Raw genomic sequence first — 14,792 nt, 5'->3', positions numbered from 1 at the left:
CACGAGACCTCGCGAATTCAGGTATGATCATGCGATATAGTCATGGCTCCGCTCTGCAGAGTTTTTCGGCATCCGTCAAAAATAGAAGCTCTGCGTATTTGTTCCGGAGGGCTGCGGATGGCCGGAGCTCTGACAGATTCGGAACGCAGTTAGTGGAAATACACACATATTGACACACATACAAACCGATTGACTCTCTTTTCGCAGCTTTTCTCTTTCGCTTGCCTCGCTAAATGGTCCCCAACACACACACGTGAGGAGGAACTGTGAGGTTGGCAACAGATTTGCATACTATGAGTTGATTGGACAGGTACTCTCACGTAAATATGTGCAGAAGGTTTGCCACACTGTCGGAGGAATAATGTGACGGTTTGATTCTTTACCGAAAACCATTGGTCCCCTAGTAAACAGGGTGTAAAAAGTATTGAGCTCGTCCACATTTAGAGGTAGTCAAAAAGGCATCTGACCAGATTGTTTTTGTGGTTTAGAATGGGTTTGTGTCAAATGCATTCGACCGCCTACTCTCCACCTATTGATCTAATGTAATGTGAGCACAATGTTTTTCCATTGGACATGACTTTTGCTCGAACCCACAGTGTTCAGCGCGATCTTTAGGCTTTCATTGATAAAACTGAAGCCGCTGCTCTCCGCCTCTTTCATTTGTTTCTTTAGCAAGCGGTTGAAATTTGCGCAAGCTTTTTTCATCAATTGCTTTGAAATATCAGAGGAAGCTTTTACATTTACACATACTAACTAAACACTGTGCAGCATGTTTACTAACAACATAAGCAGCGGACTCTGACCTTATTATTAGTTTGTGTCAAATTAAACCCGTAATTTCTCCTGCTTGCGTTTAAATGAAAGCATACAGACTTGCTCTCAGTGCGTACGTCTGCTTAGACCCTGACGTGGCGCTAAGCACTTTTCCACGTCAGGGTCTGAGCAGACGTACGCACTTTTGCTTGTCTGATTGCTGCAAGCGCTCTTTTTTATGTCTATGACATTAATTAGGCATCGTTTAAAGGTACATTTGCGATTTAATTTCACATCTGAAAGAAAGTGGTACACTGTAAAAAAATTCCGTAGAATTTACAATGTTATTGCAGCTGGGTTGCCGGTAATTTACCGTAGATTTTAATTTATGTTATTTACTGGCAAGAGTTTGTTCAAAGTTAAATAAATGTGAAATATTAACAAGTCTTTATCTTTACAGAATAAAACTATACAATAACAGCCTCATGCAAAGCATTATGGGAACCTTTTTCAGTTTTTTGCTCCAGATTTCGTTTCCCATAATGTTTTGCTTGATGTGTTTTTTTTAGTTTTACTCCGTAAAGATGAATACTTGTAAATGTGTAATGTTCATTTAACTTTGAACAAAATGTTGCAAGTAAAAAACATAAATGTAAATCTACGGTAAGTTACCGGCAACCCAGCTGCAATTTCTACGAAATTTTTTTACAGTGTACGCACGTTTTCTGTGCATATGTTCGGTTTATGAATCACACGTATGCATTTTTGATAAATGATCGTAAGATCAAATGTAGGATGGTTTCTAAGCAGCATTTTGATCTATTTTCCATAATCTGTGTGTGAAAAGGGCTTTTGTAAAATTATAACATTTTTATAATAGATTGCGGGCACAAACTATTTCTGCCCTTTGGGATAAAGTGCACCAGTGAACCACACACAATAAAACCAAGAAAGTGTATTAAGAAAGTAATTTGGGTCTGTTGTGATTGAAATGATTGATATATCTGTTTGTATTCTGACAGGAAGTTCATATAACAGACATCTTGGCAATGCACATGTACCATTTGGGTCATATTGTAAAATACTACATGATTATACTTGGGAAAGCTGATCTAAGATCAGTAGGTTTGCTCTTGGGAAATGTAATGTATATGTGCCCTGGTGCTGCGTGATGGATGACCTAAAGGTTTCATTTGTGGTTCATTCTAGCAAGCTGTTTTCAGGTAAAGTATTATTCTCAATCACTGTCATACTTCATCCCACACTCCCACTGAACCTGGACTGCATTTCTGTTTCAGGACCTTAAATACCACGATAAAAACCACACAAATGGATTCTTATCAGCTGAAAAGACCCTTTTAAGACTTGTTTTAAAATATTAGTGTCATATTCCTGGTAGAAGGATCAGGAAGGCTTGTAACCAGCATGATGATGAACAGTATGACTACATTGGCCTAACAGCACAAATTGACTAAATCCTATACTCTAGCTACTAAATCTTGGACCAGCAAGGACTTTCATACAAATCTAATGCTATCCTCTTGGAAAGTACCTACTTACAAATTCATAGGGATCTGTTGAAATGATTTTCAAACGCATAAATCTACTTAATAAAGACAAGCACGTTTTTTTTTTTTGTATGTGTCTGCTTCATAAATGTACAAAATCCTGCGTCAAAAGGGGCAAAACATCTCTAGTGGACATTGTATAAAAAATGCATTGATGCACATGCAGCAATGTATTATTTATGTTATGTAGAAGTACCTCTTCAATTCTTTAATGGTTGCCGATTGGCTCTTTTGACTGGGAGGCAGGACTACAGCGACCATTCTGACCGTTTCAATGTCCCCCATTCATATCAATAGAGTGATGCATCTTGTTAATATTGAATATCTTTGGGTAGGAAAAAGGGACGAACCCAATCCATTGGGTTGTCATTTGAACCATCCTGGGTTGTTTGGCCAATCCAACATATTATTGGGTCAAGTATAAAATGTGGGTTAATTTAACCCATTGGCTGGGCTCATCCCTTTTTTGACCCAATGCTGCAGTGATTTTAAAAGCAAGTCTTACCTTCTTGAAGTCCAGGGTGCACAATTTGGCCTTCTCTCCAAACTGCCATTTGCACTGCGTGTCTGCGTCATACAGCTCTCCAGGAAGTTTCTCAGGGTATTTGTACTCCTGTATGGCGCTGGGTTCATCCGACAGACAGGTGGCCTGGGCGGTACTGTGACAGAAACATGACTGACTCATACGTGCTGTAAAACAGCTTTACTTTAGTACAGTAGAAGAGGAAACCATGACAACATAACAAGCATGCTTCCCTTGGCTACAGTTACAGATCTTTCTTTTCAACACTTACTTTGACTTTATCATGACGTGTGTTATTTAATGCTGCTGATGTTATATGAGCCAGAAATTAGGCTTTTTGTTTGAAACGATACAGTATCAAGAATCATGAGAACGTTTTTACATACACAATCAGAGGTAAAGAACAGAGATTTGGGCTGGTACGGTATCTGTGCGTCAGGCAAGTACACATATACTAAATGTATATGTGTGTGTACTGTAGGTATGCTTGTGTGTGTGGTATGTTTGTAATAGCATTCACGCATTGTTGAATATGGAAAGATTATTCTCAGTATTAATCAGTATTTTTGTTGTGTTTTATTTATTTTTTATTCAACATAGTTGTCCGAATCTGAGCGCATGCACAATAAGTAACATGCAATATGCATACATTTTGAGTTATTTAAGTAAATGTCCTTGCTCTTCCAAGCTTTATAATGGTAGAAAACAGGGATCATGGAATATCAATGTGATTTTGTAAGAAAAATACCCATCATTTAAACTTGAATACTATAATAACTAGCTTCCAGTAACGGCGCAACGTATCCATGGCAACCAACTATGCTAAAACTCTTTGCGCACGATGGCGTCGTTACCGGAAGCTAGACAGTATAGTTTATAAAGTTTAAAATATGGATAATTTTTTTCCTGCAGAAGATCTTTATTAAACCTTTGGATCCATGTGGATTACGACTGTGAATGATGAATGCACTTTTGGGGGGTTTAAAGCCAGAAGTTGTTCCCTGATCCCTGTTTTCTATTGTTGTAAAACTTGGAAGAGCAAGGCATTTACTAAAATAACTCCAAATGTGTTTGTCTAAAAGATGATGGACATGTATCTCGGATTGCTTGAGGGTGAGTAAATCATGGGGTAATTTTGATATTTGGCTGGATCATCCCTTTAAGCCGCACAAGTTTATTTGTAACATTAGCTAACAATACATTGGGTCTCATTCACTAAGCATGCATACACATAAATTCGTATCAACATTTCTTGTAAATGTATGCAAAAACTTGAAGAAAACCTAAAATAACTTGGACGCAATAATCATGTATGCTATAATCAAATACTAGGCTATAATTATAATGTTTATAATAATGTTGATATATAAAATTTACATTATATTAAATGTACATATTTTATATTATATTATTGTCTGTATTTTATATTATTATACATGTTCTATATTTTTATGATATAAATAATATTATACATTTTCTACACATATAAGGAAGATGCATGTTATGCTTTCCTTTCTCACTTTTTAAATCTCTATATGAAAGCGTCTGCTTAATGCCTAATGTAAACCTCATGTAAATGTTATGAGAAATCCAAATGTCAATCACTTGATCTCCTGACTGTTTTATTTTAGATACAGATGCGCGTCTCTGTCATATTAATTAAATGTCATATTTTGGGAATTTAGCTTATTCACCGTATCCCCCAGAGTTAGATAAGTTCCATACATAACTTTCTCATATCCGTGCGTTCTGTAACTCTGTCTGACGCAGCCCCCGCTAGCTTAGCTTAGCACAAAGACTGGAAGTGAATGGCTCCAGCTAGCAAACTGCTCCCAATAAGTAACAAAATAAAGCGAACATTTCCGGGGGTGATTTGCTCACAGCACCCAAGAAGTTCGGTCAAAGTTGTGCAAATCACTCCGCCCATGTTCGCCTTTTGAGAATATAGTTCCCAGTATGTATACTGTTAAAAGATCGCTGTGTCTCATATCACCTTGTTATTTGTACACGGTGTGACTATACAAATCACAACACATAAATAGGAAAATGTTTGCGTTATTTTATCACTTATTGGGAGCAGTTTGCTAGCTGGAGCCATTCACTTGCAGTCTTTGTGCTAAGCTAAGCTAGCGGTGGGTGTGTCACACAGAGTTACAGCATGCACGGAGATGAGAAAGGTATGTATGGACTTAATCTTACTCTGGGGGATACTCTGTGGGCGTGTTCCTTTAACGCATCCAATACTTATTTAAGGTTACTCCGATCGGTGGACAGCGCTTCCTCCAGCGACAGCAAACCCTCTTAAATAAAAAATGCAAAGCAAAACTGAACTTAACCGATAATAAATATGATCATGGATTTCTTTTCAAGCTCTTTTGCTTTTATGACAAATTGCTAAAACGTAAGAACAAGTATAAGAACAAACTCATGTGTTGGGAATTAGGCACAAAGTTTTCGTGAGAAGTTCAAGTGTGCGTATAAATGCGAAAAAACATACATGATTATTAATGAATGAGACCCATTGTATGGGTCAAAATTATTTATTTTTCTTTTATGCCAAAATTCATGAGGATATTATGTTAAGATCTTGTTCCTTAAATATATTCTGTAAATATTCTATGGTAAATATAGCAAAACTGTTTTTTTGTGAGTGGATGCAGTTGCTAAGGACTTAATTTGGGCAACTTTAAAGGCGAATTTCGCAATATTCTGATTTTTTTTATAAATTTCACTTTCAAAACATTAACCTTTATGACTAGTTTTGTGGTCCAGGATCACATATACATAGTGACACAAATGCATAAATACCAGAAAAAATAAAAAGCAAGAACTATCCTAAAATAAGTGTTTCTTAAAAAAAATCATGATTTTCATAATAACTAATTTGGTGGTAATTTCTAGAATGTTTTGTTTTATAATGATAAATAAATACAAATACTTAAAATATTAATATAAATAAAAATTAATCAATTAAACAGTCATGATAACCTAAGAACAAAGATGACTGCATGGCTGCAGTTATGCGCTTAACTATGCAAAACACTATGGTGTCCATTAAATGCACTTAAATGTAGCTCCATGACATAAGTTTTACTATTTTAAATTATGACTGGTTTTATCTTAACAAGCTTGTTAGATTCCCAAACACTGTTAGTTTTTTTTATCTATATGTGTTCTTAAACACTTCTATGTAAAGTTCAAGCAATCCCAGCATCCCTCAGTCAGTCTGCGTATGCTGTGAAGGGAAACCTTGTTTGATTTATGAAATTCTTCTCGTGTGCATGAAGGCTCTGCTTTATATTAGCTTGAGATAGATCAATGCAGCATCTGGCCTGCAGAGTCAAACATGTCACAGCCACAGATGAATCTTATTCAGTCATCATTGCTACTCAGCTTTCCCAGTGTCACCTCTTTAAGTTTCCCTCCCAGATTAAGGCGACCGACAGCTATAACACAGATCTTGTTGGGCCTGACCCAACCAGATTCCCTTTCAAGTTTGGGTTTTGGGGAAAGTGGGGTAAGTGATAAAAGGGTGGGATATGAAAAGGAAGGACAGAAGGTCTGAAAGCACATCAGTCTTTAGCTACTAGAAGGTCTCGTGATCTACAGTCTGTGTGTTGATGGGCGCATGGTGAGGAATGGATAACAGATGGAAAGGAGGTGGACAAAAAGTATGTTGCTATAATCTGCAGCATGTCTATTGTACACTGCTTTTTTGGGAGGAAGTTGTGGGGGTAAAAGAAGACTGTTCCTGCCTTCAGATGCCTAGACAGCGCTGGCTGACAGTCAAACCTCTGTAGGGTTCCTGGTGACATTAATGTCAAACACTTCTGCAAGGCCAAGTCCTGCAGTTCAGCTGCAACCCTAAATAGATGCACAGCTACTTAAAGCCCTCTGCATAAGATTAACTTTTTGCTATTTGTTTTGGTAAAAACCCAGTCTTGTTTGATTATAGTTCGGTTTGGGGGGATGATACATTTTATAAATGTATCATCAATTCTGTGCAATTTAATCTAAGAAAAACAAGGCTGCTCACCAACAGCACCACATTTGATCATTTGATGTGTTTTGTTTGTTTAATTCAGATTATAAGTTTGTGTAAATTTGTCATGAATTTTCTTCGAACCGCAAATATGATTGGTTCCTAGGCTTTATGTTTTAGGACTTAAGCTGCATTCACCCCTCTATTCTTCCCCTCTTATAGTTTGTTGCTGTGTATTGCCTGTATCTTACAACTTTCAATGCCCATGAAATGCAGCACACAAAATGCAGATCTCAAGCTACGGCTCATCCAAAAAATCGCTAGATTTGTCGCTAGGTGCTTTGTTGTAAAATAGTCACCAAAAGAGTGACAATATGGCAACAAAGTCACCATATTGGCAAAACTGTATAGTATACATAGACTTTTTTTTTTTACTAAAAGCGTAATTGAACCCTAGACATTTTAGCCTGCTATCACGAGTAATTTATGTCCATTTTGCATTTTACATGAGAAAAAATAAATAAATTTGCACGATTTAGATTATTAGATTGATAGTGTGTTGAAGCTGAATTTTCGTAATGGTCTTTAATGGACTCAATTAACCAGAATGCACTCTGCAAAACTGAGTCATTAGCTCCACCCACTGACCGATGCAGCCTTCAGGTTTGTTTGACTTCATGCGGTGCTATAAGAACCGACAGCCAGGTGACGTCAAGGTTCAGCAAGAGCGATTTAAAAGCAAACTCCTCTGTATAAAACTATAACATTAATACCATATTATAGGAACAATTCGTTGGTTTTATAGCCTATTCCTTAAGTATATATGTCGCTAAGGCAGGCATTTAAGCATACCCGTGTGTATATGAAAATAACTTGATCTGTTACTTGTTGCGAGCAGCTTGAGACGAGGCGGCTGTGTGTGCGTGTGTTAGAGCACACTGACTGAAGACCGAGGCACTGAAGATCTGACACCAGAGCCAAAATAGCAAATTTCAAAATTATATTACTTTATCGGCAAATTGGCTTTTAAAATGGCCGATGTTGATGATCGGCAAAATGCTTAATATCGACGTCGATAATCGGCCAGATTGATAATCGGACGATCCCTAACCACCACATCCACGTTTGTCCACTAGTGTTGCCATACTGTACTTGCTTAACCAGAAAATGAGGAAAGCGCAGATATTATGTCACTAAAAGAGCGTCAATTACAAGGGAGACAAGGGATGAGATATTATTTAAAACAGTTTTAAAAATCCTTGGGAACTTTTGGGATAATGTAGGTTCACAACTGTATAAATATATCACACTGTGAAAGTGGATATTTTATTACAAAAATCTTCCATATTGTGACTTTAATGTTTTATATCAACTACACTATTGCAGAGTTACATCAAATATAAATAAGTATCAATGCATGGCCCTTGCAGGCATATGTTGCAAACAGTGGCCTGTTAGGATCCATTGGTTTTTCCAAACGCAATTTTAAATATCACCACCTTACTTGAGCCATGACAGATCATACAGTATAAAATCCAAAAATTACTCAAAATGTGATGGAAGATGTGACTCCACCGACTCCTATTGGTTGTCACTCCAACGCTTTTCAACTTCTCAACTCATGTCACCGAATGTAGCCAAGCTTTTATTGGAATAAATAAAATCATGTCACTCTGTCATCACTGGCATTACAGTAAGAACATGTACTACTTGGCAACTTTACAGTGACCCAGCATGGCACAGTTTCAATGTCTTGCCAATCATTGCAAATAGTGGTGGAAATGGACAAGATTCACTGAAGCTAGGGTTATATTGGGAAACATATTTAATATTTTTTTTTAAATAGATGCAGAAAATCCCACTTTATGTATGAATTAAATATATAGTATACCGTTTACAGTTTAAAGTTTCAAACTTTCACATGAAGCTACGCCTAAAGAGGGGGTAGAGCAAACAGGGAATCCCTTCTTCCAATGTAGCCTACATCTACTGATTCATCTTCCTGCCAGAAATCTCACTCAGACAGACAGTAAAGAGGATGAGGTCATCATGATAAGCAAGCACATTTGACATGATGGTTAATTTAAGGGCAACAAATCAAACTGATCCAGTTTCACGAGCACAGACGTGGCTCTCAGACAGAAACTTAAATTTAAACCCTGATGGAGCTGGTTGGTTTTACATATCAGAACCAAAACAGCACTACAAATACTACTTTTAAAAGATGAGGTGGATGTCTAGACTCTCATGCTGGGTGAGCTTGCGTGGATGACTAATACAGTAGACAGGTCATGCTAAGTAAAGGGCATGGTTGGTAATACCATCACGCTGTTTTTCTAATGTCGCTTTGGGCTGCCAATGTGTAGAGCATGTGATTCAGGGATAATCTTTCTAAAGTTACGAAGCTCCAGTATAACTTTCATATTAGCCACAACATTGGACAAAAAAACAAAACAACATGTTATGTACAAAACAGAGGAAGATTTTACCACCATGAATTGCAGTGTTAAGTCTTTACTCACCTTAGAAACATGTTTAGATATTGTCGGCTACAGGATGACCAGGAAAATAAACCATTGTGTCCAGCCAGGGTGGGAGACATGATGTTTCCAACCGACTTTTTACACACATTGCCTTCCCCATCATGGATCATACCAAAGCTGTAAAATCAAAAGCTTTCATTTATGCAATAAAGGCAACATGATATGAGAGTTAATGATAAATTCATCCATTACTTGTGTCCAGATTCATGAGCAATGGTGAAGGCCAGACCAAGACCTGTGTCCTCGTTGATGGTGCAGCTACGATACTTGCTGCACATTCCACTGATTGGAGCAAAACCTAAAATATCAAACATTTATTTATTATCTCATTATCTTTCATTTTTAACAATTCTGCCATCTGTCTATTCATAAATACCTGAGCCTGCAGGAACTGCAGGAGGTGCTTCACTGGTGCTTCACCGGTGCTATATGGCACTAAAAATGGTTCTTCTATGATTACGAGCAAAGAACCACTTTTGGTGCTATAAAGCACCATTTGTTTTTAGAGTGATGCTTAGGACATTTGCATTGTAATAATGTACAGGGAGACTTCAGATATAAAAGCAGACACAGGTAAAGTAGTGTTTTATCATTAAAATCTGAAAACGTCCTATTCATTTAATTGAATGTTTGGGCATACCAACATGGCGGCGCGGTGACTTTACAATTGTGACGTCATGCGCAATCCAGTCATTTAAATAGATCAGTGCAGTAAGCACAAGAGTGGTCCAATAGGGTTTTACTATGTGGAATAGCAAGGATGCAAAATGATGTAAGATCAAGACTTAAATGGATTTTAAGGCTTTTAAGATCAAGAGATTGAGTCCAGTTGTTTTAAATCAGCTGCAGAAATCTGAAAAGATTTGGATTAAAAAAGAAAAAGCTACTCCCAAAATTCTTTGAACAGTTCAAAATGTGTTACTGTATGGGCCTGAGAGATCTAAGCAAACTGTATTGTTTATGACCAAGTTGACTTTCTAATTCTTTAATACAAAACCTATGGAGACTGAATCTAGTGTGTGTTGGACCAAAGTCAAGCCCCAAAAGGACCACAGGAGTTTGATTTATTTTCCTTCATTTAACCAGTTAGCATATGTTCTGTTCTTTGATACACTAAGCTTAGTAATGTATGATAAAAAAATTTTTATGTATTGCAAGAAATACACATGGTGATTTATTTGAGCCATACTGAACATTTTAACTGGAAAACAATGCGCAAGTAAAAAAAAAACAATATATTTTTAAGAACCCTTAACACTTGATTTATATATTTAATAGAGACTGAATTTAATGACTAATCCAAAAGTTAGATTATGCATAAATAAACTGCTGCTCACTTCAAGCCTGCAACACTTCATCTGACATTTTTCTTTGACCCCAACTCCACCCTTTATTTTAGAATTATGACAGTTATATAAGTCCAGTGGGGTTTAACGTGTCAATGACAGTATATTATTCCTTACATGTGAACTCATGTGAAATACTACTATAAAATGAATAATACTACAGCATGATGCTTGCTTAAAAAGTATACTTACTTTTTAGAATACACGTGCCGCGCAAGCCATGAAAAGTGAAGCCAAAACGTCTTGATCGCCCCCCAGTGACTGGTCCCAGTATAGGTCATAAATCCCACCTCCCCCATGTTATTCATATTTGACCCAACAATGGGCAAAAAAAATTTTTTTGAGTGAAAGCAGACTGGATAACAAAATTTGCCCACTACAAACACAGATCACATCTTTCAATATTTGTTTTCTTAAATCTATATAACTTGCTGTAATTATCCACTGTATGAGGTTAATTCTGTGAGTATGTGATGGTTTTCTTAGATTGGTGGTACTGTATCTGAAGAGTATATTGTGCTAACAAAGGTAAAGCAGAGCTCTTTAATCTTCCACCGTGACCTCTGAAAGATGAGAAATCTCCCTTGCCTCTGACCTCTTCACCTCTGAATATGAGGTGTGTTAGCCACAAGTGTTAATCATTGACTCTACTCAAATGCTGTGTTCCCAGACACCCTTTGAACTGTGGCCTTGTATTTGAGGGGCGAGGTTAGGTTTGCTGATGGGGTAAACGGAGAGATTCTTTCATGTGGCACAGGGTGGAGACCTCAACTACAAATCTCACAGAGGTTGTTAGGAGAAGTTTTATAAACCTCTAATAATTTAGCAATTCTGATGAAGTGAGGCAGTTTTGTGTTAAACATAAGGCACAGTTCTTGCCAAACAATATTTAGATATTACTCTTAAAGAGTAACTAAACCCTTAACCAACTTTTTTAAGTTAATGATCTGTAAGAATGATGCTTTATTAGTGCTGTTCATTGATTTTAGTAAGTTTTTTGACATTTGGATATAAAGTGTTCCAATACTATAATATATGGTATAAAAACGTCTGAGTGCTGCCCTCTTCAGGTTGAACGGTGGCTACTGCAGTTGAATTTTCCTATTGGATGTTGGGTCCAAAAAATAACTCGTGACGTAAGCAGGTTCAAGCTCACCACGCCCTTGTTACGTTCTCACCACACACTTGGTACGAGCTTAGTTCGTCCCCTCTATCTCCGTTGGGATCTGCCCACTTTTCTTGCATTTTTCAAATATTGACAGTGGGTGGAGTCAGCCTTGAACAGGGGTTTAGTTACGCTTTAAGTAGTCACAAATAAATGTATGATTTCTTAACCTGTAATCCTAAGTATACGTTTAAGCTTAACATTAGCTTAAATTAAATTCAACCTTCCTACTAATTTACTGCTTTGTTATTTACTTAAAGGAACACGCCCACATTTTGGGAATTAAGCTTATTCAACGTATCCCCCAGAGTAAGATAAGTCCATACATACCTTTCTCATCTTCGTGCGTGCTGTAACTCTGTGTGACACACCCACCGCTAGCTTAGCTTAGCACAAAGACTGCAAGTGAATCGCTCCAGCTAGCAAACTGCTCCCAATAAGTGACAAAATAAGGCAAACACATTCCTATTTATGTGTTATGATTTGTATAGTCACACCGTGTACAAATAACAAGGTGATATGAGACACAGCGATCTTTTAACAGTATACATACTGGGAACTATATTCTTAGAAGGCGAAGCACTGCTACTTGGGTGGAGTGATTTGCACAACTTTGACCGAACTCTCCGCTACTCACCAGAGGGCTTCTTGGGCAAATCACTCCGGAAATGTTCGCGTTATTTTGTTACTTATTGGGAGCAGTTTGCTAGCTGGAGCCATTCACTTCCAGTCTTTGTGCTAAGCTAAGCTAGGGGGGGCTGCATCAGACAGAGTTACTGAATGCACGGAGATGAGAAAGGTATTTATGGACTTATCTAACTCTGGGGGATACGGTGAATAACCTAAATTCCCAAAATGTGGGCGTGTTCCTTTAACATTTATGGTGCACATACCCAGGGAGCAACTGGGGGTTAAATGTCTTGCTCAAGGGCACAATAGTGAATGATGACCTCTTGCAGGGTCTGAACCTTTCACAGACTATACTACAACTGGATTATATCTACAACTTTGCACAAAACTCTATGTCTGATCTCAGATTGGCAGATGGTTCTTTACCTAGAGTGTCACATGGTTCATTCTTCCAGGAGCAGATATCCAGACCAGTTAGAAGTATGGCATGATCATGACGCCGACCTTCTCGCCCTGCCAAACCAGACTGCCACTGACAGAAACTGTTTAGAGTGTGGTCAGCATGGTGGTTAATCACTAGTCCATCCTAAGAGAGTACAGCAGAGTAGAGTAGAGTAGATCAAAAGAAAGTAGAGCACAGCAGTTTAGAGTAGAGTATTTTAAACAGAAGAAGAGTGAAGCGAAGTGGAGAAAACAGAACAGAGCAGAGTAAAGTAGAGTAGTGTAGAGCAGAGAATTAAAGAACAGAGTAGAGTAGAGTAAAGTAGAAGGGAGAAACGTAATAGAATGGATAGAGCAGAGTAGAGTAAATAAAGAAGAATTGAGTGGAGCGGAGCAGAGTATAATAGAGTAAAGTAGAGTAGACAGAAGAAGAGCAGATCAGAGAAGAGTAGAGCAAAGAATAAAAGAGCAGAGCAGAGTATAGTAGAGTATAGAAAAAGTAGAGTAGAGTAGACAGACGAAGAGTGGAGTGGAGCGGGGCATAGCAGAGTAGAGTGGAGATTAGTAGAGTAGAGTAGACCGAAGAAGAGTGGAGTGGAGCAAAGTATGGTAGAGTAGAGTAGACCGAAAAAGAATAGAGCGGAGCAGAGTAGAGTGGGGGTTAGTAGAGTAGAGTAGAGTAGACCAAAAAAGAGCAGAGCACAGCAGAGTAGACCGAAAAAGAGTGGAGTGGAGCAAAGAATAGTAGAGTAAGGTAGAGTAGAGTACAGTAGAGTAGAGTAGAGTAGAGTAGAGTAGAGTAGAGTAGAGTAGAGTAGAGTAGAGCAGAGCAGAGCAGAGAAGACAGAAGAAGAGTGGAGCAAAGTATAGTAGTGTAAAAAAGAGTAGACCGAAGAAGAGTGTAGTGGAGCAGAGCATAGTAGAGTATAGTAAAAGTAGAATACAGTAGAACAAAGAAGAGCGGAGTAGAGCAGAGTATAGAAATCGAGCTAGTAAGTCTTTTATACCAACTAGCATTGTATTGATGAATAAGGAGGAGTATCTGGAGGACAGCACTTTACAATAGCACTATGTACTTTCTCCCTTGTGGGACTATCATGGTATGCACAATTGCACTTTGTCCTAGTTATGTAGTGGGGTTCTCTTGTCCTGATGTTTTGTACATGAGTGAGGGGTTGTTGGGGCGAGGGGAACTTTTTTGTATATTTTGTTTTGTGTTTGTTCTGTTATTTGTCTAATTGTTATTATGTATAGATGTATCAGGCATGCTTTATGGTGCAGAACAAGTTTCCGAAAGGATAAATAAATAAATCTCATCTCATAGAAGAGTATAGAAAAAGTAGAGTAGAGTAGACCGAAGAAGAGTGGAGTGGAGCAGAGCAAAGTGGAGATTAGTAGAGTGAATTAGATTAGGGTAGAGTAGAGTAGAGTAGAGCAGAGCAGAGTAGAGCAGAGCAGAGAAAACAGAAGAAGAGTGGAGCAAAGTATAGTAGTGTAAAGTAGAGTAGACCAAAGAAGAGTGTAGTGGAGCAGAGCATAGCATAGTATAGTATAGTAAAAGTAGAGTAGAGTACAGTACAACGAAGAAGAGCGGAGTAGAGCAGAGTATAGTAGAGTATAGAAAAAGTAGAGTAGAGTAGACCGAAGATTAGTAGAGTAGAGTACAGTAGAGTAGATTAGGGTAGAGTAGAGTACAGTGGAGTAGTACAGAGTCCAATAGAGTGGAGAAGTGCAGAATGGGGGGGGGTGAGAAATATGTGTTATTGGTAGTGCTGTAAACCTATAACCCAGGCTGCTCATCAAGCACTGGCCTGAGCAGTTATCTGCTGCCTCAATTGAGC

At 38.0% G+C, this 14,792-nt stretch overlaps 1 protein-coding gene across 2 annotated transcripts in view; it reads right to left on the bottom strand.

Annotated features, from left to right (window-relative positions):
• adamts16 (ADAM metallopeptidase with thrombospondin type 1 motif, 16) overlaps positions 1-14,792 on the bottom strand; it is an 86,577-nt gene that overhangs the window by 52,194 nt on the left and 19,591 nt on the right. For both annotated transcript variants that reach the window (XM_065246330.2, XM_065246331.2), the window contains 4 exons: positions 12,937-13,096; positions 9,562-9,667; positions 9,349-9,486; positions 2,827-2,980 (listed from right to left, as the gene is read on the bottom strand). In XM_065246330.2, the coding sequence (XP_065102402.2) occupies positions 2,827-2,980; positions 9,349-9,486; positions 9,562-9,667; positions 12,937-13,096 (558 nt within the window). The remainder of the gene's footprint in view (positions 1-2,826; positions 2,981-9,348; positions 9,487-9,561; positions 9,668-12,936; positions 13,097-14,792) is intronic.

The sequence above is a fragment of the Paramisgurnus dabryanus genome, chromosome 13 (assembly GCF_030506205.2).
Source record: "Paramisgurnus dabryanus chromosome 13, PD_genome_1.1, whole genome shotgun sequence".
In the NCBI taxonomy this organism is placed as follows: domain Eukaryota; kingdom Metazoa; phylum Chordata; class Actinopteri; order Cypriniformes; family Cobitidae; genus Paramisgurnus; species Paramisgurnus dabryanus.
The sequence above is the reverse complement of the archived record's forward strand: the minus strand, read 5'-3'. Positions and strand labels throughout refer to the sequence as shown.